Source organism: Pteropus vampyrus, unplaced genomic scaffold (genome assembly GCF_000151845.1).
Source record: "Pteropus vampyrus isolate Shadow unplaced genomic scaffold, Pvam_2.0 Scaffold493, whole genome shotgun sequence".
NCBI classification, from domain to species: Eukaryota; Metazoa; Chordata; class Mammalia; order Chiroptera; family Pteropodidae; genus Pteropus; species Pteropus vampyrus.
The window spans coordinates 103,918-125,604 of record NW_011889274.1 but is presented as its reverse complement, the minus strand read 5'-3'; the positions used below and the strand labels follow the sequence as shown (position 1 = coordinate 125,604).

At 45.0% G+C, this 21,687-nt stretch overlaps 3 protein-coding genes and 1 pseudogene across 5 annotated transcripts in view; 2 read left to right on the top strand and 2 right to left on the bottom strand.

Moving 5' to 3' along the window:
- MBD6 (methyl-CpG binding domain protein 6) overlaps positions 1-352 on the bottom strand; it is a 7,905-nt gene extending 7,553 nt beyond the window's left edge. The window contains exon 1 of the mRNA XM_023524794.1: positions 327-352. The gene's annotated coding sequence lies outside the window, so the exon portion shown is untranslated. The remainder of the gene's footprint in view (positions 1-326) is intronic.
- A 1,433-nt stretch (positions 353-1,785) lies between these two features.
- Positions 1,786-5,887, top strand: DDIT3 (DNA damage inducible transcript 3). 2 transcript variants are annotated; one of them, XM_011382861.2, is made up of 5 exons: positions 1,786-2,008; positions 2,778-2,861; positions 4,294-4,341; positions 5,053-5,210; positions 5,297-5,887. In XM_011382861.2, exons 2-5 carry the CDS (start codon positions 2,834-2,836, stop codon positions 5,663-5,665), a joined length of 603 nt encoding a protein of 200 aa, XP_011381163.1. In that variant the 5' UTR covers positions 1,786-2,008; positions 2,778-2,833; the 3' UTR covers positions 5,666-5,887. The 2 variants fall into 2 exon arrangements, with proteins under 2 accessions (XP_011381163.1, XP_011381164.1); XM_011382862.2 differs by lacking the exon at positions 2,778-2,861 and having other exon boundaries at positions 1,806-2,008.
- Positions 5,823-21,658, bottom strand: MARS (methionyl-tRNA synthetase). 2 transcript variants are annotated; one of them, XM_011382863.2, is made up of 21 exons: positions 21,417-21,658; positions 20,520-20,610; positions 20,281-20,359; positions 20,069-20,203; positions 19,655-19,730; positions 19,235-19,407; positions 19,028-19,134; positions 16,246-16,362; positions 15,897-16,100; positions 14,915-15,116; positions 13,108-13,182; positions 9,776-9,946; positions 9,511-9,606; positions 9,237-9,354; positions 8,647-8,860; positions 7,651-7,782; positions 7,449-7,553; positions 7,188-7,374; positions 6,456-6,527; positions 6,147-6,239; positions 5,823-6,044 (listed from the first exon to the last, which is right to left on the bottom strand). In XM_011382863.2, the coding sequence occupies exons 1-21, from the start codon at positions 21,523-21,525 to the stop codon at positions 5,898-5,900; spliced, it is 2,703 nt and encodes a 900-aa protein (XP_011381165.1). In that variant the 5' UTR covers positions 21,526-21,658; the 3' UTR covers positions 5,823-5,897. The 2 variants fall into 2 exon arrangements, 1 of the variants encoding a protein (XP_011381165.1); XR_002777721.1 differs by lacking the exon at positions 7,188-7,374 and having other exon boundaries at positions 5,827-6,044; positions 21,417-21,582.
- On the top strand, positions 18,228-18,343 carry LOC111732810 (annotated as a pseudogene).
- Positions 21,659-21,687: the final 29 nt, after the last annotated feature.

Genomic DNA, 21,687 nt, shown 5'->3' with positions numbered 1-21,687 from the left:
GGCGGGGCCGGGCCCCCGCCCAGCGGACAACGACGAGCCAACAGGAGAGGCCGCAGTGCGCATGCGGGAGCGCGCCTCCCCTCCCCCACAACCCCCCATTAATCCCCAAGAGAACAAACACCCCACGCGGCCCCCCCCACTCCCCCTGTCCTCCGCGGAAGGATCTGAACCTCTTCCCAGGCCACCGGTGGCCAATCCCAGCCTTTCCTGGGGAGGGGCCCTTTCCAAAGCCAGTCTGTTGGGGGAGCCAGGAATGCCAGGTCCGGGAGGGGCCAGCCCCCAAAGATGAAAGTCGCGACTTGCCCTGCCCCGCCCTAAAGGCTTACCGAGTAGTGTGCTGGGACTTGACCCGCCTCCCCAGGTCAACATGTCACAACACGACCTCGGCCTGTCAAGTCACATGACCTCTGCCTGTCACTGACAACCTGGTTGTGTCTTTGAGCCAGGAGAGAGCATCTGGCCCACTCACCCCCAGTCCCATTTACAGAAGGGGAAATGCAGGTCTGGAGCAACGGAGGAGGCCCGGCCAAGGACCTGTCACTGTCACACCATCACCTATACCTTCCAGCCAGCCACATTGGCCTCTGACAGTTTCTACTTAAAGTCTGGCTGACCCCATGAGGATATGACAGGATGTGTAACAGGCGACCACATGGCTTCTGTTTTCTACCTCATGGCACAAGAAAAACACTGCATTGTGCCTGGTGCTTTTCACTTTAGTTCAAGCTGTTTCCAAGTTCATATTTCTCTCATTTTACCTTCACAACTCATTTTTTATTTACAAACAGGAACGGCGGCTGGCCTAGGATTCCTGAGCAAGTGAGAGGCAGCTGAAGCTAGAACCTGGGCTCCTGACAACCTAGTCCAAGGCAGTCGCGTGTTCAAGCGCACTCAATGTCCCGGGCAACAAGGCGCTACTGTAGCCCAAACACCTAGGAGGCAGTAGGCCTGTGCCCAGTTGCTCACAGCAGGGAGTCACCGGACTTGCTGTCTGGTACAGTGAAAAGGGCGGGTCTTGGTCTTTGGTGAAGGGCACCAGAGCACCAAGAGGGGAGATGAGTGGGAAAACAAGTCCCGTCCACAGGGTAAAGAACATGAATTCTGGCATGCGGAGGGCATGCTTATTAGAAACTTCACAAAGATAAAAGGTAAGCATGCTCTTCTGAAAGGAGCTGGAAATGACTATCAAGAGGATTCAAGCACATCGGCCCCTTTTGGGGGAGTTAGGGGGCTAAAAGCTTAGACTCTAAGAAGACTCAAGAAAATGTAGACAATCCTATCGGATGGATGCAAACTTTCTAAGGCGAAGGTTTAAAAGGCCTTGTGAGGATTAGTTGGAAGGCGGGGGGAAAGAAAATGGGAGTCCCTTATGGAGGAGATAAAACGGGGGCTACTGCCAGGTGGGCGGACCAAGAACTCCTGAGGAAGACAAGATACAGTGAGGTTTCACTCGGCAACCTAAGGGCAGCCACAGTTGATAGCCGTTGGGGCCGTTGGGTGCCGGGAGCTAGCGCCCCGCCCTCTCTCCTCTCCCCTACCCACCTTCCCCACGCACCGCCCACCACCCTCGTAGTCCCCTGCGCGTGCGCGCGCAGACACCGGTTGCCAAACATTGCATCATCCCCGCCCCCCTTTCCTACCCTCCTCCTCCAGCTCTCCCCTCCGCGCGCGCGCATGACTCACTCACCTCCTCTGCGAAGCCTCGTGACCCAAAGCCACTTCCGGGTCCAACAAGACGTCGACTCCCAAGAGGGAGTGAAGGGGGTGGTGCCACGGGGCTTCTGAGTGGCGGATGTAAGAGGTGAGGCGGGGCCAACCCCGGCGTGCCACTTTCTGATTGGCAAACTGCTGGAGCCGCCCCTTAGAGGAGGGTAAAGCCATGTTAAAAGATCACTGCTCCCGAAGATCGAGGTCAGAGGCTTGAGTCTAAAGCATAGAGCTTATCATGTTGAAGATGACCGGGTGGCAGCGACAGAGCCAAAATCAGAGCCGCAAGCTAAGGAGAGAGGTGAGTACTGACTCTCCCCATCTACCTTTTACCCTTCCATCCTCGCGAACACCAGTTGTCCCCTCGAAGTTGCGGCACCCAGTCTTTAGGTTGTGGTCCCACCCCTTCCATAATGAAGTTAGTGACGGTCCGAGGAAGGGATGGGCAGAAGCTTTTATTCGGGAGCGGTGCTTACTGACCCCTCTTTCTTCGGACGACAGCGTCACCCAACGCCTGCTTGGAGCATGGGCCTTGCTCTGTGATGCTGGGCGAAGGGGCTCACCTACCCTCGGAAGATTATTCCATTTTCTCCGGTTGCTAACCCCAGGCCTCCACGTTAGGCTTGTCCGGTGGGAGGCGGGGCAGCAGGACACACCCACACGCCGAGAAGCCTGGGTGACCGTAGCTTAGGCTGCTGCCTCCGCTTTGCCACCAGCAGCTCCACCCCGATCCTATATCCGAGGCAGTGTCTCAGGGCCAGCATGGCTACGTCGGTAGCTGGGGCTCCTGAACCCTACACAGAACAGCCATTCCACACCCTAGTAGAGGACTGAAACTTCAGGAGACTTAACAGCCTCTGGGAGGAGGGGTGCTGATGGACAGGGAGCAGAGATGGGATTTTCCCTTTCTTCCAGAGGTCCCTGGGCTTCCTGCACAAGAGAGCATCCTGGATCTTTTAAGTGTGGGAAGTCATTTGGGGTCTCCCCATTGTCCTTCCCTTGGGATTGGTCCCTGCTTCTTTCCCCCTCTGTCCTGTCTCCAACTAATCTCTGTGTAACCATTGCATCAGGCCAGCCCCCTGTTTGGCTCTGCAGCCCTCTGGTGTGGAGTTCTACTCTACTGCTGATGAAAGCCACATCCCAGGCACTGGAAGGCAAGGAGGGTTCCCCAGGGAGGACAGCCCTACAGAGAAACACTAAGGGTGATATTGCATCTACAGTCCCTAGGGATAGGTAGCTGCTGCTGGGCTTCTGGGATTCATCCTCCCTTTCCTATAAGAGAGATTAGGGAGAATATCCATTCATTCCTAACAAACACTGAACGAACGCCTATATGCTAATTGGGGCACAGGATACATCCATGAAGAAGAGAAAAACAATCTGCTCTTTCAGAGCTTACAGTTCAATGGGAAGAGACATACGGTAAACAAACAGTTGAATGCCATAGAGAAAACTAAAGCATAGAAGGGTAGAGAATGCTCAGGGTGGGGATTATGGTTTTATATTGGATAGTCATGAATTTCCTGAGATGACAGATAAGTTGAGAAGTGAAGACAGTAAGCCATGCAGATATGTGGAAGAGATTTCCAGGAGAAGGATCAGCAAGAACAGAGGTCTTAAGGTAGGAGCATGCATAGTATCTTTAGGTAACAGGAAGCAGCCAGGTGGCTGAACTAGAGTGACCAAGAGAGAGAGTGGTCAATGAGAAATCCCGGGCAGGGAAGAAGCACACTGTGTATGGCCTTCTAAGCCATTTTAAGAACTTTAACTTTTAATATGCATGAAATTGGAAGTCACTGGAGGATTTTGAACAGAGAAATGAGGTGACTTGAATTAAGTTTTAAAAGGCCCACTCTGGTTACTATGTTGTAAATAGAGTCAGGAGAAGGGGTAGCAAGAGCAGAAACCTGCAGTCAAGAGGTTTCTCCAGTCATCCAAGAGGTAATAACTTGATCTAGATTGGAAACAATGGAATCCGTGAGAAATGTTTAGATTCTGGGTTACTGAAGAATGAGTTAAGAAATATTGCTGGTGGTTTAGATTGAATTGTAGGGTTCGAAAGGAGAGGAATTGATGATGCCAAGGTTTCTGGCATAAGCAACTAGAGTTGCCATTTACCAAGATGGAGACCTCGGAAGAGGAAAATTAACAGGAGTTCTTCTTTGAACATATTAAGTGTGAGATGCCTATTAGACATCCAAAAGGAGATGGTGTGTAAGCAGATAATAGAGTTCCACTCTGGCAATGTATATTTGGAGGATGTCAGTGTGGGAATGTAATTACGAAAATGCCACTTGATTTGTTCCCTTCTCTGTAGTCTAGTCCTTACGGTAGCAGGTTTGAGGCCTGCCTTGAATTTAGAGAAAGCTGAGTTGGCCAGGACTTTCCTATTATGTAACCAGGACCACAAATGTCAGCAACTAAAAATAAAGGAAACTAAGCTCTCCTCTGTCCTTGGAAATGGCTACAGGGACTGTTAACTAGCCATACTCTACAAGACAAGAAGGAAGGACCAATAGGAGGCTAGAGATAAAAGAACCTGCCTCTCTTCCAAAAATGGCTAACATTTCTCTTTGATCCCCACAGTGTTCCAGAAGGAAGTGTATCTTCATACATCACCACACCTGAAAGCAGGTAAACTTAACCAACACTTCCCCAAAACCATCTCCTAAGAAATGCTGCTTAGGCTCCCTTTATTGGGACCCTACAAAGTTATGAAAATGCCTAGAGAAGATGGGAAAAGAGGGTTTGAATCTGAGCAAGCTTTTGCTGTCAGACCATGTCCATCCACCTGGCCTGTCCCTAACAAGGTGACAAAAATCACTATTCTTAGAGCATGTCCTAATTGAAAGCTGCCTCTGAGTAAGCAGTCAGCCCCAACAAAGATAACTGGTTTGTCTTACACACTTCAATCTCCAACAAGGTTAGACTAACCCATAGGACTTCCCACACAGGAGAAAGCAGCACAAATAGTCTGGTAATTGCCCCTGGAAACTACCAATCGAGTTCCCCAGGGCAGCTTTTACTAGGATCCCATAAGAACATTTGTTTGACGTGCTGGGCAAAAGCAAGGAGAGAATAGTAGTATAAACCAGAGGATGATAAATTTTAAGGGGCCAGATAGTACTTTAGATATTGACGGCCAGTTTTTGTCACAGCTATTCATCTCCACTGTTGTAGCATTAAAGCAGCCAGAAACAATATGTAAATTAATGGATGTGGTTGTGTTCCAATAAAACTGTATCTGCAAACCATGCAGCAAGCCTGTGATTTAGACTGTTTGACTGCTTTGAGGTGCTATTCGACCCCCCGCCCCGCTACTATTCCAAGTATGTCCTTTTCCAGAGCCTGATCCAGCTGCAGCAATGGCAGCCGAGTCTCTGCATTTCTCCTTCGGGACATTGTCCAGCTGGGAGCTAGAAGCCTGGTATGAGGACCTGCAGGAGGTACTGTCCTCAGATGAAAATGGGGGTACCTATGGCTCACCCCCTGGAAATGAGGAGGTGAGAATACTACATCTAAAGCTAGGGGGGAATGTTGATCTTCCCTTCTCTATTAATAGCGCCTACCTTTCCTCATTCCCTTGAAGGAAGAATCAAAAACCTTCACCACTCTTGACCCCGCCTCTCTGGCTTGGCTTACGGAGGAGCCAGGACCAGCAGAGGTCACGAGCACCTCCCAGAGCCCTCGCTCTCCAGATTCCAGTCAGAGCTCCCTTGCTCAGGAGGAAGAAGAGGAAGACCAAGGAATACCCAGGAAACGGAAATGGAGTGGCCAGTCTCCAGCCCGAGCTGGAAAGCAACGCATGAAAGAGAAAGAACAAGAGAATGAAAGGAAAGTGGCACAGCTAGCTGAAGAGAATGAACGGCTCAAGCAGGAAATTGAACGCCTGACCAGGGAAGTGGAGGCAACTCGCCGAGCTCTAATTGACCGAATGGTCAATCTGCACCAAGCATGAACACTTGGGACCGTGACATCCCCTTTGGGCCACTACCAACTTTTCCCAGAAGTAGCTACTGACCACCTTCTTACCAGTGCCAATGATGTGACCTTCAACCCCATATCTACAGAAGGGGGAAAGCTAGGGGTAGACAACAGGAAAGGGTCTTAGCATATATATAGAGATTGTACATTTATTTATTACTGTCCATATCCATTAAAGTGACTCTTTATAAGCCAAGTTCTCACTTTCACTTTTTCTTTTTGCCTTTAGGGGTTTCAAGGGGTTTCCCCTCAGCTAGAGCCAACTGTTTCTTCAAATCCAATAGTTTAGCCACCTCTGCAGCAACCTGGTTCTTGTCTGCCTTTTGTGTTTTCAGTTCTCGGACAATGTTGCCCTAAAAGAGGAAAGGGGTGGGGAAATAACAACAGTGAGACCAGAAATGACCTATGTAGGAATCAGCTTTTCCAATCTCCCACACAGGGCTTAAGCTTCATACCTGTTTTGTCACTTCATCCATCAGCACTTTTATCTGCTGCAGTCCAACTGTTGTCACAGTCTCTACATCTGTTGGCTTGGGAGATGCTTTTGCCTAGAGAACAAAAGGGTTAACACCTGTCACCGTAACTATCCCCTGACCTTTTTAAAAGACATCTCAGGAATAAAGTAATTACTTTTAACTCCAAGGACTCTTCTAGCTAAGACAGGAAAGAAAAGCTATAAGTGAGGAAGCAGCAGGGCCAAAAGACAGTGATGAGTGAGAACTATTTAGGGACACTAAGGAGATTACACTGTCTAGCTTTCTCACCTGGCCCCCACCAAATCGCTGTTTCAAACTTTCAATCTGGTCATTTTCCAATTTTTGGAACAAGGGACTGACCTGTAAGAAAAGAATTCCAGAATCATTCACTCATTAGGTATTGTCTCTACCAGACTATACAGAGGGCCTCTCCAACCCCAATTGCTGATTGAGGAACTGTAAATACTTTAGAAGAAATGTAAGTGTTTACAGTAAGCAAATACCTGCTGATTTCAGTAAAGAATCTAGAAAAATCCCAGCAGTCACTATAAAAGCCCAAAGTATTAACAGCGTCCAGGACTATTTAAACTATTTAATGCTAGGTTGTTGCAAAAGTTTTAGAGGTAAACTTAACTTATCATCTTGTGTCAAAGAAAAAATGGCTACCCTGTATTCTCAAAGCTCGCTGCCTGTTAGCATTATGGAGACCAGGTGACCATGGAATTTCTTCAAACATCTACCATATTCTAGTCAGTTTTATGTCCCAAGTTCTGTGTTCTGGCGTGAAGAATGATGAAATATGGGCTACAGATAATACTGGGTTCATAAGCTAATACCAAGCACTTTATATCAGAAACAAGCCTAGGTGCAGAGTGGGCAGGAGTGGGGAAGGGTTTCAGAGACTAGCTATGAGAGGCCTGTGCCCAAAGTAAGTTTTCTGACCCTGCCTAAAAGCCTGCCAGCATGGTAAATGCAAGAATTTTAAAAAGAAACTCATTCTTCCAACCCTCAGACACCTACTGTGCCAATCTGGTGTCCTGCTGGTAAGGTACACAGGAAGTCTGTGGACAGGATACTGCAGGCTAGAGGTGGGAGCTGCAGCTGGGCCGCAATGGTGGTGCTAACCGTGGGCATGTAAGGCTGGAGCATGATGGACAGTAAGGCAGCGATATTCACTGCCAAGCCTGTCACTGTCCCTGCTCGCTGCCTGGGGAAGAAAAGATATTAGTCAGGACCCTCCAAGCCACTTTATTCCTATAGCCAACCCTACCTCTTACCTACCTGTCAGCCTCGCTGCCTTTAATCCGCTTCCAGGGTTCATTCACCTGAATGTACTGGTTGCCATGGCGAGAGATGGTAAGGATACTACGTAAGGCATCCCGAATCCTGGGAAGGGAGGCAGGCCAAGGTATAAGGTCCTTGAGGTATGGGGCTCTCAAATATGCCAGCAGATCACTGGATGAGATGGATGTAGGTTACTTACCGAACCTTCTCTAGCAGCTGGTGATAGTGCTGGAGCTCCAGGGCGACATGGGCCAGCAGGCGCTGATCATCAGAGGTAAGCACCATTTCAGGCACATAACCCCCAAAAAACTTAGACACAAACATCCCAGCTCTTGATGGGAATAGGGAAGGAGAGGGGAGAGAGAAAAGGAGTTACTGTCCAGTATCCTCATAGAGATTTAATTAATTCATAGAGAATGTGGAATTATAAATATGGGATCACCATATTCATAATTCCACATTCTCTCAAAACTGACACCTCCTGGCTCCCTCTAGCTAGAAGGCAAGGCTTAAAGTAGTTCCTTATTCTCTCCCCTAAGAATATGACTGCACATAACAGACATTTCATATATAGATATCCCTTGTTTAAAGAAACCTGATAAAATTAAGCAACTGTTCATTTTGTTTTTTAACAAACACTCAGAATGATCAAGTTGAAATATATGTAAACTGCTACCAATTAGTAAGGACTATCTATTAAATGTGGTTAATGACCAAACCTAAAAGACTAGGTAGCCATGGAGGATTTTTTAGATCACAGAATAGCTGAGATAGGGACCAACAATGAAATGTGAGCCTAAAGTAACTCCAAAGAGTATAGCATAAGTCTATCCATACACTAAAATAAATCCTCCCTTCAGCCAAACTTTTCAATGGTCTGCAAGTGAACTTATTTGCTGGAAAAGACATATTTCCAATTCTACAAAGAAAATAACGATCTACAAAACTTCACTTTGTGACCGACTTTGCTAAATCACATCTCTACAATTGACTTGCCCCAAGCATACATAGCCTACTATGTTCTAGGAATAGGTCCCAGTAGATAGAAATCCACTTTCCACATTATCCTCCCTATCCCTCCCAGCCTCCTGCCCACTCACCAGCCCTCTTCATATTCCCATCTCTCCCACTTCATGAAGCATAGCTGGCCCCACTCCAGCTCATCTGCTGACCATGAACCCTCACCAAGTCCCACCTGTTGATGAAGTTGCCCAGGTTGTTAAGCAGCTCAGAGTTGTTCTTCAACAACATGTCTGTCCAGGAGAAGGCACTGTCCTGGCCCTCAGGCCGAATGTATAGCAGATAGAAGCGCCAGATGTCAGCAGGGATCCCCGTGTCCTGGGCCATGTCCCCAAACACTCCCACGCCCCGGCTCTTAGAGAATTTCCCATCCTCATAATTCAAGTACTCTGGACAGGGAAAGAGAATGAATGAGAACCATTTGCTCAAATCATGTCCTTCCCTCTCTGACCCACTAACTCTTCTTTCCTCTCCTTCACCTCGACTAGTGGTGTCCGCCAACTCTCCTCCTTAAGTAACTGGCCTGCACAGAACTTAGGAGACCTTTCCTCTCCATTCTGGCCTTTTACCCACTTGCTTCTACCCATTACAAAGTTTTACTTTGGGACTTTTGCTTTCTTCAGGTTCTTGTTTCCTTCTGGGTTGAATTCTCGTGTTCTAATTATCTCTTATTTCATCTCTACTCCTAAGACCTTTCCAAGATGTTCCACGTACTGCCTCAGCCTTCATTCCCCATGACTATCCCAGTCAAGTCTTCAAAGGTACCTGTAGCAATGAGGTGGCTGACCAAGGTGTAGTTGTCCTCAGCACCCAGGGCTGAACAAGGAAAGACTAAGCCATGGAAAGGAACGTTGTCTTTGGCCATGAACTGATAGAGGTTCACCTATGGAATATAGTTGGAAGGCAGAGTTTCTGAGACCTTTTGCAACGGCCTAAGAAAGATCAGATTATCCAACCCTAACCCACCCCATTTCCCCATCCAAACACACACACGCATGCAACCTCACCAAGAATTCTTGGCTAACCAAGAATTGCTTACTTGCTCTGGGTTCTTCCACCATCTCTCCCATTGGTCTGTGTAGTTGGCTGTGATAGACAGGTAACCAAAAGTGGCATCAAACCATACATAGAATACCTGGAGAATCAAGAGAGAGACACAGTAGGATGAAGGAACATTAGGAAAACCTCACCAACCCAATGTCTCAGGCTGAAATTAGACATAATCAACGACCTATTCTGCTAGCCCAGGGTCTCAACCCCAAGGCTGAGTAATATGAGATATGAGTAAAGTATAGGCTTTTTACCTTGTCCTCAAAACCTTCCAAGGGTACAGGGGTTCCCCATTTGAGGTCTCGCGTTATGCAGCGTGGCTTGAGGCCATCCCGAAGCCAAGAACGAATGATGAACCGGGCATTGGGTGTCCAGTCACTGCCAGGCAATGTCTTCCCCAACCATTCCTCCAGTCGGTCTTCCAGCTAAAATGGAAGGCTAATTTAGGACAGTCTCATACACGGTTAGCATAAGGATAAATATGTACAACATTTTTGGAGTAGTCTGGCAATACAGAATTAAAATTAAAAGGCTCGTGAATTTGACATAGCAATTACACTTCTAGAAAGTTTTCAACAGAAATATTCACACAAGAGTGTATAGATGTGTATATAAAGAAGTACACTGTTCATCACAGCAAAAAATTGAAACTAACTCCCATGGCTCAGAAGAGTTTAAAGAAATATGATTCACTGATACAATGAATTACTTGTAAGGCCATTAAAAAGAGGGAGGTAGACCTTTATGTAACTGACATGTACATATCTCCCCAAGATTCATTATTAATTAAAGCAAATTGCAAAACAATAATAGATGATATAATCCAATAACTACACAAATAAATGTTAATATACAGACCAACATAAGCCCAGAAAAAATTTTGAAGGAAAATCTATATCAGTGCTTTATTTTCAGATGGGATTATGGAGAACATCCACTTTTACACCATATATTCCCAGCTGAAATTTTAAACACAAGCTTATATCATCACTTTTGTAAGCAGAAAAACAAAATAATCTTTTTTAAGGGGATAGTTATGTGACTCATCCACATAAATACCATAGTTTCTGAAACCTGACAACATACTCTGTTGGCAAGGCTATGAGGAAATGCACACTCACAGATTGTTGGTGGGAATACAAAAGTGGAATAACATCTAAGGAAAATTTGGCAATAAACTACATATGTATTTATCCTTGATATTTTTAAGGAATTTATCTTGAAGATATACTTCCAACAATACAAAAATACACATGTACAAGGTTATTTACTACAACATCATTTGTAATTGCAAAATACAGTAAGTCCTCATTTAACATCATGGATAGGTTCTGCAACTTTAAGTAAAACAACACATAATGAAACCAATTTTACCATAGGCTAATTGATATAAACAAGAGTTAACAACATTGAGCAAAATGTTTTTTGAAGACTTGAAACTAGGAAACTACCTAAACAGAGAACACAGAAAATTGATTAAATAAACTATGGTACCTACACAGAATGTAATATTATGCAGCTGTTTAAAAAAAACAAATAAGGATGATTTCTATGAACTGATATGGAGTGACTTCTACAACATACTGTTAGGTAGAAGATGAAATGCAAAAAACTATATGCACTATGCTAAATTTTGTGTAAAGAAGAAAAATAACATATAAATATGTATGTATACATGTACATAGATATATGTTTATCTTTACATATAAGCTTATCTTTATAAAAGTAAACACACTAAGAATAAATCAGAAAATGAAGGAGATCACCCACAGAAGATGGAAGAACAAGGAGGCACAGACAGGAAACAGAATGCCACTTTTTTTCAGTACACCTTTTGGTATGGTTTTGATTTTTAGAAGCACATTGATGTTCTATATATTCAAAAAAATTAAATTAACAAGCATGAGGGAAAAAACTAAAAGCAAATGAACCAAATTTATTAATTTCAGTAACACAATCACAATGAAGGGAGAAAAACAACTAAGACAATTTTGAAAACGTTATTTGATTATATACCCTCAGTTGGGGTGAAGGGACAGGACTGCCAACAAACTCTAAACTCTTTTTAGTAGGTTTTTTGGTAGTGGTATAGGTAAAGCAATTCTGAAAATATTTTTAGGTATACTATAGGATGAGCAAATGAGTAAATGTTGTTGCTATGGAAGAAGGGAGATACAAATATGAAATGAGGGAAAGTGAGAAAGAATCCTGCTGGGATGGTCTGGAAATGCAGGTGTCAGTGTGAACCTAAAATCAATGCTTAACTCTTTTTGCTTAAACGGCCTAAAAGCAAAGACACCCCAGTAGCAATGAGCACATCTAAATTTGGTCTCTAATACTGTTCCCTACTAAAGTGAACCAGGGCTTTGTGGAGAAACAGTTGATTCCAAGGTTGGAACGATGAATCCAGAATATCATTATGCCAAAAAATAAGGAAGTGCTTTAAAAATGGTGGGAGATCTTGAAAACACACACAGAAATAATCTTGAAGAGGCTTCCACTGACCAAGGGATCATTTGAACATGAAAATATTTTAAGATAGGAATAAATTATAAACGACTGCAAAAAATGGGAATCCACAAGCCCACACTGATAATAGATAACTAAAGAAATGAATGAACAAAGTAGGGTAAATGTGGAGTAGATAGCATTGAAAAATCTTGATGAAAACTGATTCAAGTAAGAATGATTAAATAAATAAAACACTAAATTTAGAAGGAATCTTTCACTAAAGAGCAAAGTATTTGCATGGTCCTCAAAGTGTATTTCCACAGAATGTTTATAACTTGCAAAGGAGAAAATATTATATACTTTAGAGAAACTGAATAACACCTTGACTAAACAAAATTAACACTGCCCATAAGGGAGAAATGGCCATTATGTGCCTCTTGAAAAGATGTAATACCATTTATGTAGTATTCCAACTGAGGAAGCATAACCTGAATCTAATTGTTAGGAAACACCAATCAAATCCAAAATCAGGAATATTCTATTTTTAAAAGGGGGTCAGGAACTAAATTCTTAAAAACTGTTAATGTCACAAAAGATAAAGGCTGGGGAACTGTTTCAGATGAAAATAAACAAAATATTTAAAAACTAAATGCAATACATGATCCCAAGCTAGATTCTGTACTAAAGGAAAACTAATGTTATAAAGAATACTATTAGGATAATTGACAAAAGTTGACTATGGATGGTAGATGAGACAACTATACCAATGACAAATTTTTTGAAATTGTTAAGTGTACTGTGATTATGTAAGAATATGCGTTTTGTCTTAGAAAATACACACTGAAGTATGTAAGAGTAAAATGGACACGTTTATACAGTTCATTCTCATGGATATGACATTTCTGGAATAGACACAAAGGAAAACAAGCAGTAGTAAATACCTCTGGTAAGCAGGCCTGGGGCTTAGTGGCCCTGGGCCTTTCACTTTGTGCCCATTATTTGTTTTATCTTTTTATGATGCATAATTCTTAAATGGAAATTTAAAACATTTGAGAGTGATATGGTACAGATTTGTGGCTGAGGCAGAGGGGCAGAAGAAGCTGGGCAGACCAAGATGAGGGAAAGGCCTACTTACCTTTGGCAGGTCCAGAAACAGGTGCCGAGAGGATTTCACCACAGGGCACGACCGGCAAAGTTTACACTGAGGCTTCTGTAAAGAGAAATTCAAGAGAAGGGGTGACCAAAGTGGGAGTCAGGATCAGGACTGCAGGCCAGGACTTTCCGGGCAAGGGGAGAGGCCACAAAGGTATGAGTTCCTCAGTCTGCCATTTAGCTTAGCTTCATGCTCACGTGCAGCCAACTCTTTGGGCCTTCTGTGAACTTGGAGACTCAAGACTACATAACACAACATTTGTGACTCTGAGTTTCACGTCTCTGTCCTATCACTCCAAAGAATAGGAAAAAGCATTCTCTGAGCAATAAACTGTATGCAGCTGTGTGAGGGGAGGCAGAAGCAGCAAAAGAAAAGACATACAACTCCTTTCCTTGAGGAAGTTACAATCCAGCTAGGAAAAGAGGGTTTGCATGGGAAACCTTTAGAAAGCAAAATGTCAATAAATACTTATTTTCATGGTAGGAAGTGACTATGTAAAACTCTGAAGTGCAATGACTATAAATGGTTAGGTGGAGCTAATCAATGGAAGCTTCCAAGTAAATTTTGATCTGGGTTTTTGATGGTGAGAAGCTATAACTTTCTCAGGACCTCTCTCTTGAACTCTATATGCCTATATCCAATTGCCTACTTGACATCTCTCCTTGGATGTCTTAAGAGGTAACTCAAATTTAACGAACCCAGCCTCACTGCATTCCACCAGAAAGCTTGTTCTTCATCCAATCACACACATGTTCGTAGATGGTATTGCCATCTATGTAAGATGGTCAAGCCAAAAATTTACAAGTCATAATTTTCTTGACTTCTCCCTCATCCTGAATTCCAGTCTAATTCCAGAGTCTGCCTCCAAAACATATCTCAAATACTTTTTTTTTTCCCATTTCTACTGCTAGTTCGAGCCAATATCCTCCCATTTTTGAGCTACCACTCTAGCCTCCAAACTGGTCTCCCCACTTTGTCTCATGTTTCCTTCCCATCCATTTTCCGCAGAGCAGCTTGTCATTCAACTCCTGCAAGGCTTGCTTACCAGGCCCTGGTAATATGACGTCGTCTCAGTCCACCCTCCCTCTCACTCACTATGCTATAGCTACACTGGCCTTTTCGATTCCACTTTTTCAGCTCCTTGCTGCCTTGGGCCTTTGCATTTCCTGGTCCTTCTGCTTAACCTTATTCATTGCCTGGCTTGCTACTTCTCATTCTTCAGTTAAACTCTCAGTTCAGATGTTACCTCCTCTGAGAGGCCTTCTCTAATCACCTACCTTAAATGTTCCCCCAGAAGTCACTCTCTATCACTATCTTCCCAGTGGTTTATTCTATAATTATATTGTCTTTAGTCTCCTCCCCACACTAGATAAAAGGCTGTCTTGTTCACTGCTATACCCCAGCACCTAGAACTGTGACTTTTCTGTTGTAAAGAATCAAAAAATGTTTGTTGAATGAATAAACAAATGCATAAACATGGAGTAGAAGAGGAGACAGTATTTATGGAAGAGAGAATACACTAAACGAATGGAGATCAGGTGGTCTGAAGCAGGAGAAACCTAGGAAAGTGCAAACTCAACCTGTCTATTTCCTAGCACAATGCTAAGGACATAGTAAGTGTTTATTAAATATTTGTCCAATAAACTGAATGATGAGTTACTGAGATGGAGCAGAAAGAGCCACTGGTGAAAGGTCTTGAATGCTAAAACAAAAATCCTGAATGGGACAAGACTTGGGGTCATTAAAAATAGATTGTCTCCTTCTGGGCTCCCATGAGACCCTCCCTCACCTTGAGCTCAATGGCATTGATGAGCTTGCCACACTTGTCACACTGGTCACCCCGGGCCTCCTCATAGCCACAGAAGGGACACACACCCTCCACAAAGCGGTCAGCCAGAAAGCGGGCACAGCTCTCACACCGCAGTTGCTCCACAGTATCTTGCAGCACAAAACCTCGGTTCCACAACCGCTGGAAGATATCTTGGGTGATTCTAGCAAGGTGAGCAACGGGTATGAAAAGGACAGGTTAGTGGAGGTTGGAAGTGGTGCAACCCTCTCTCCTGCCACTCCAACTAGGACCCAAGCTCATATAGTCCAAACACCAAAGAAATCAGACAGAAGGCTCATCAACGCAAAGGCCATCTAGTCATCTTTAGGGAGTTTGACAGGATGAACCTAGACCTCTCAAATATATTCCCCAACTCCCCACACATTCTCTTCCCTTAACACTTTAGAATCTCATAGTCAAATACAGACTTATGTTTTGTATTCATCAACAAAAATCTCCAAAAAGATAGCACTGTGCTATCTTTTATATGTCCTAAAAATTAAATCAATCTAACTACTAAACTGTACAACACTATTAGCTGGTAGGCTGTCTACCATGTACAAGTTTTATAAGGATGAATATCAGGCAGAGGAAGAAGGAATGTATTTGCTGTAAACAGCCAAAGGAGTGGGAGGGAATATCCTCAGACCCTGTGGCAGCCAAGAAAGAGAAGGGAGGTGGCAGAGGGAAGGCAGATACTTCCCATGAGCCTACATGCTGTCTCTTCCTTCCCTTAGCTGCTCCTTCAGTCTCTTCTGGTCAGGCACCCACATACACGAAATCCCCTTAATAATGCCTGGAATACATTTCGGGGTGATATTCATATCTTAAGTTTAGGGAAAATGCCTAGATAACCATCTTGGTTCCTCTGTCTCCAGGATATTCTCACAGACCCCAGCCCCAGCCTTCATCCTCCATTTCTACCTGATCAGAGGAAACCTACTCGGTCTGCTGTGGAGTGGTAGTACGACCAAAAATATCAAACGAGATATTAAACCAGCGGTAGATGTCGGCATGGATGACATGATACTTGTCGCAGATCTCCTGCGGGGTGAGACCTTCCTCCATAGCCTTGGTCTCTGTTGCTGTACCATACTCATCTGTCCCACACAGATAGAGGGTGTTCCACTGGCGGAGGCGGGAGTACCTAAATGAGAATATGGTGATCATGGGGGCCCATCTTAGCCCCTCCCCATGTTCTCAGGACCCCTCCAGCCTCCACCCTCGAGGCATCCTATTCCTTGGGGCCCACTGCTCCCTCAGAAGGTCTCTCCCCCAGCAGCTGGCTCCACCTGGCAAAGACATCAGCGCTGAGCACGCAACCAATGATGTTTCCAAGGTGGGGGACGTTGTTGACGTAAGGGAGGGCGCTGGTGATGAGCACATTTCTTTCCCCAGCCACAGGCAACCTGGTAGGGAAGGAGGAAAAGAACAGTCCATGGAGCAAAATGCGAAGGTCAAGAAGGACCAAAAGTGCATCAAATACCCAGACACAGATCTAGATCTAGTCTACTGTCATAGGGTCATGTATATCTGGTCTTTCCTTAAATGAACCCACATGACCATAAACTCCCCCAAAAGCTCTATGATCACCTATAGTTGTGAATCCAGGGCCCTGCCCACAGTGAGCAAACCTCGTGTACTGCTCCTAAGCAGGTGCATTCCAATATTGACCTCCGTCCCTCTTTACTCTTGTGACTGTTTCTTTTCCATTAGCTCATTCTCAGGCTCCAACTTCCTGGGTATTGACAAAACTCTCCTGAGGCTCTGTCCAATCACCATCACTCACTACTCCTTAGACTCCGATGCCACCCAAGAACTTTCCCAGTGCTGATCTCTTCCCTCCTTCCCAGGTGCTATGTTACTATTACCTCTAGTCACTACCTGAAATCCTTACAGCTCACCACCCAACTTTTCTCTCCCTAACCCATGCTGGTCATTTCCTCATGGCTTGACCAGCTACTGCCTTCATAACCACCCTCTCCTTCCCACTTTTCCAGGATCATTCCTAGCCATGTCACTCAATCCACTATTCTCTTTTTGGGCTTCATCATCCTTGACAGCTCAGCTGCACAGATGTGTATTGTGCCCTCTCCTTAGAACCAAAGACTCACCAGGGCCCCTTTTATTTTTCCAACCATTCTCAACTTATAATCAGTGGACACTGGAATCCAGTTCCAAAATCAGCTCCTTTAGGAAAGCCTTCTTTTACTGATGACTCACTTTCTACCCAGTCATCCCTGTATCCCAAGTCCCTGAGCACTCAGTAGCACACTATGTGTTCCTTTTGTGTTACCCTGTAACTTCTCCCTCATTGAGTATGCTTACTACTGTGGCAGATAAAAAGGTATGCCCAAGGTTCTGCCCTCAAGGGAGTTATCATCTATTATACACCTGCTGATTGGAATCAGTGCAATGAAAGGTCAAAGGGCCAAAGGAATTCAAAGAAAGGCAAGCATACACTTTGTCATAAGATTAAGAGAGGACTTCACAGAGACAAAATTACTTCCATTAGGCCTCAAGAATGGGTTGGAATTTGCCTGATCAAGACACCAGGGATGTACTTTTGTCAGAAGGAAAAGCAAAGAAGACAGTTTGGCATGGCTATAAGGTCTTTAATGCCCATTGTCTCTTCCTCTACATGTGCATATAAGCATGTTAAGCCTGTATAAACACCTGAGAAAGTCTATCTCATTACCTCCAAAATGCTTGTACTAAACCGAATCCACAGTAGGTACTCAATACTCAAAATGAGCAATGAACAAAGGATGGACTTTCATTTATTCAAATTTTATCAAAAGCTACTGAACACTTGGCCCTGTGCCAGAAACTGGGCCACATTAAAAAAAAGAGATAGCCTCTATTTTTAATAAGCTTACAGATTAGTGAAGAGACATGTAAAGAGATAATTATAACATGACAATGGGAGTTTCCTGGAAATGAAGCACTCATGCTCTGTAGAGAAGGAAATGATAGAAACAGTTTCCTGAGGAACGACTGTACAGCAGGTAGGTAAGATACAGGCATTCCACAGAAAAGGAACAACATGTGCAAAGACACCAAGGTAAGAGTATATATGAAGTCGGCCTGCCCTTCTTCCAAAACTCATCTTCACCCATTTGCCCCTTGACTGTCTAACCTCCAGCCACTGGCCTTTTATCAATTTCTTAAAAACAGCCAAACTTGGACATGGTTCCATAGTGTAGCAGTTAACACGTCTGCTTTACACGCAGAAGGTCCTGGGTTCACGGCCCCAGTAAAGCCACAGTCCATGGTCTACGGCCATGCCACCCTGAACAAGCCCAATGTCTGATCTCGAAAGCTAAGCAGGGTCGGGCCTGGTTAGTACTTGGATGGGAGGCCACCTAGGAAGACCAGGTGCTGTAGACATAAAGAAAATTAAAAAAAAAAAAAAAAACCTCAGTCATACTCTCTTGCTCCTCAGGCCATCTTGCGCATGTTTCCTCTGAGACATCCTTCCCCAGCCTTACCCCTGCCTAACCAACTCCCACTCATCGTGCAAGTCTTAGTTCAAACGTCAGTTTTTTAGAGACCTCTAAGTTAATCTGTGATATTTACTCTCATGGCTTCCAGTTCTTTTCCTTCATGGGACTTATCAAAACTTGTAATTACACATTTGCTCAAAAGTTTTTGAAATATCTATTTAGTCTTCTAGACTCAAAGTTCCACGAGAACAGAGGTCTTGTCTGTTTTGTTACCCTCGGTATACCCAGCTCCTAGCACATAGGGCCTGGCAAGGAGTGGACACTCAAATTTTTATCAAATGACAACATGTTCAGAACCACAAATATTTCACTTGGATAAAAATATCTGTGTGTTTGTGTATACTGTCTTAGTGTAGTAGGAGAAGAACATAGGTGTAGATGGGACTGATGCACAGAGTGTACAAAACTTTAAGAGAGAATAAAATTTTAAAAAAGAGAGAGATCTGAGAATAAAAAGAGGATGGAAAATTAAACTAGTCAGTAGCAACGGGGATCTGGCAGGCAGGTATTGGTTCTATCAATAACTTCCACTTAAGAAACCAAGCCCAACTCATCTCTGCCAACTCACACGGGAGTCTGCTTTGGTCGAAAGGGAGGCAAGCTTCCCAGGCCCTTTTCCCAAGCAGTTACAGCCACGGCGATCTCCTCCTCTGACAGGGTGGCCAGTTCCTCCTCCTGTGAAGAGTGGATAGAATCCCTCGCCAGGTGAGGAGGGCCCATAGAGTAAAGAAACTCTTCCCAAACTCTGTGGGGACCCCTCTCCTCTGTTCCAAACCTCAGGCTCATTGCTGACAGCCTTCCCCTCAAGGAAGCTGGGCTGGAGCTGCTTTTGGAGGTAAGGCCGAAGGGCCAGAACACCCTGCTGCTTCAGCACAGTCTCTGCAGCTCGCTGGCATGGCTCCTGAGAACTCAGTGTCTGGAACCAGCTGTGCAGGGCACCCAGCTCCTCTGTGGGCATGGGAGAAAAGAGGTAATCAGCAGACTAGAAATGGGCAGGCAGAAGTAGACCTTCTCCCCTTCTTTGTAAAGTTTCTCCTGTTGCCTTCCCCAGTTCCCTCTGCCATCTTTCTGCTATGGCTGCCTTGTCAAGCTACACCTCATAGTGGGACCTCAATTTTCTACTGCCCATTCTGTAACCTCTACACCAAGCTCCTGGGTTCGGGGCTGGGAGTAAAGTGATAAGCACAGTGCTCACCAGGGAGGTAGGCGGGGTCTTGGAGTAATGGATACAGTGCTCCCCACAAAACAATGTCAGCTAGAGATTCTGTCTCCTTTGTTGCAGAGAAAAAAAAGAGGTACACAGGTGAGACACTCAGTTTCTTTTCAACAATAATAAAAATATCTAACATTTCTTAAGTACTTACATCTCACACTCTATGTTAAGCATTTAAAATTACCTCCCTTCATCCTTATGGCAACCAGTAAGGTGGGTACCAATATTACCCCAATTTCAAAGATGAAAAAAATAGTTAGAAAGTTTAATGTTTTTTTCAAGGTAACACTGCTAGAAAGTGGCAGTGTTGGGGTTTGAACACTCTGAATACTCTTTTCCTTCTTAATTTTTATACTGTACAGCTTTTCCTGATCCACATCTCAAGGTCCAACTTACCCCAGCCAGGAAAGGACAGCTCCGACGACTCAAGCTGTTGTCAATGTGAATCAGGGCTCCCCGAACTGGGCCAAGAACCTCTTCCCCCTTCTTGCCTTGGACCACTAAATAGTACAGGGCAGCAGACAAAGCTGGCTAAAATATGGGGACACGGGTCAGTATGACCATGCAAAGCAAGGACCTGACTACCATCCCCCATGTCTCAGTCCCACCTGCAGTTCTGTCACTTCCCATTCCAGCCACTGGTTGGTAAGGTCATCTTGCTCCCAACCAGATAACAGAAAGAAGTATCTGCCAGATAGAGAGCAACAGAAGGTGAAATTAGGAGAACCTATCTGTCTAGTCCATTTCTCACCCCACAGTGAAACAGTGGTTGAGAATAAAACCACACAGAGGACAGTAAGCCCTGATTTGATTTGGCCACCTCCCCACATCGAGTACCAGTACTGACCGGCAGATTGCACTAGTGGAGAAGAGGTAATTGCCACTATCCAGCTGCAAGACAGGGACCTTTGGCTGGGTCAGGAACGGGACCACACGCTCTGATGTAAAAGAAAATTGAGGAAAAACAGGGGGAAAAAAGTACTTTGTCAACTTAGAAAGACGACTTTGCATTGTTCAGGGAAAAAGAGAAGAAACATGGGCATTCTCAACCCAGGTTCCAAGACAAGACCACGTACTCCGCAGACAAGCAGGTGTTCAGCAGAGACCACCAGCTGGAAACAGCAGAAGAGGATTACAGAGAAGAGGTGGTGGTACTGGGATAGTGCTGCAGCCAAGAACTGGAACAATTAAAAGTAACTAGGATATCTGAGAATCTGAGATAACGGTGGAAGAACAATATTAACAGAATCGGGAAGATCGGCAAGAGAACCACTTAAGAGTTCTCTTAACCCAAACAGTTGGGAATGAGAAGAGTAAACCAAAAGGAGCGTGTGCTTGTTTTAGGAGAGGAGAGTAAGGAACGACAAAGTTTCCTAGGAACGACAAAGAAGTGTTGTCATGCGAGGAACTAGAGTGCGGGGGATAGGGGGGATCTGGTAGGTGGGCAAAGGTTGGAAAGGGGCGAGAGGTTCACTGGGGTGAGGCAGGGTCCTAGAAAATGAAGGAAGGGAAGCTAAAGATGAGAGAAAGGTGTACTGAGAGTAGTTAAGGGAAGTGATTGATGAAAGATGTGACTGGAAAGGAAGAAGGGATGGAGTGACCAAGGATAACGCGGGAGGAGGTTTACGGGAGTGCGTGGTAAGGGTTGGGGTTTGGCGAAGACAACTGCCGTCTGGGAGTCAGGCGTGTTTCGGTTCCGCGCTTCTCATCCACCGCCCACCAGCACCAGCCCCAGCCCAACTACCTTCGGGGCCTACAGTACTGATGCGCAGCTCCGCTCTGCCCTGGGCCCTCCCGGCCGCGGCCAGGACGGGCAGACTCCCCGGGGAGCCCTCGCTCACGAACAATCTCATTGCGCCGTGGAGCCCACGCTGATGCAACCGGAACCGGCCTCCCGCCTGTAGGCTGAGCGACCATCGCGAGGCCCGTCGGGAAATGCAGTCCCGAATCACGCCATTCCCCGCGCACCGCTCCTGGCAAGTAGACTATTTCTCCCATCATGCAACACTAGGAAA

Excerpts from the sequence above, each read along its gene's own strand:
- MARS (XM_011382863.2), bottom strand. The coding sequence starts at position 21,525 with ATGAGATTGTTCGTGAGCGAGGGCTCCCCGGGGAGTCTGCCCGTCCTG. Across the intron at positions 9,355-9,510 it reads GGTGGAAGAACCCAGAGCAA|GTGAACCTCTATCAGTTCAT; the intron begins GTAAGCAATTCT and ends TATATTCCATAG. Across the intron at positions 6,045-6,146 it reads TGGATGAAGTGACAAAACAG|GGCAACATTGTCCGAGAACT; the intron begins GTATGAAGCTTA and ends TTCCTCTTTTAG.
- DDIT3 (XM_011382861.2), top strand. The coding sequence starts at position 2,834 with ATGAAAGCCACATCCCAGGCACTGGAAG. Across the intron at positions 4,342-5,052 it reads ATCACCACACCTGAAAGCAG|AGCCTGATCCAGCTGCAGCA; the intron begins GTAAACTTAACC and ends GTCCTTTTCCAG. Across the intron at positions 5,211-5,296 it reads CACCCCCTGGAAATGAGGAG|GAAGAATCAAAAACCTTCAC; the intron begins GTGAGAATACTA and ends ATTCCCTTGAAG.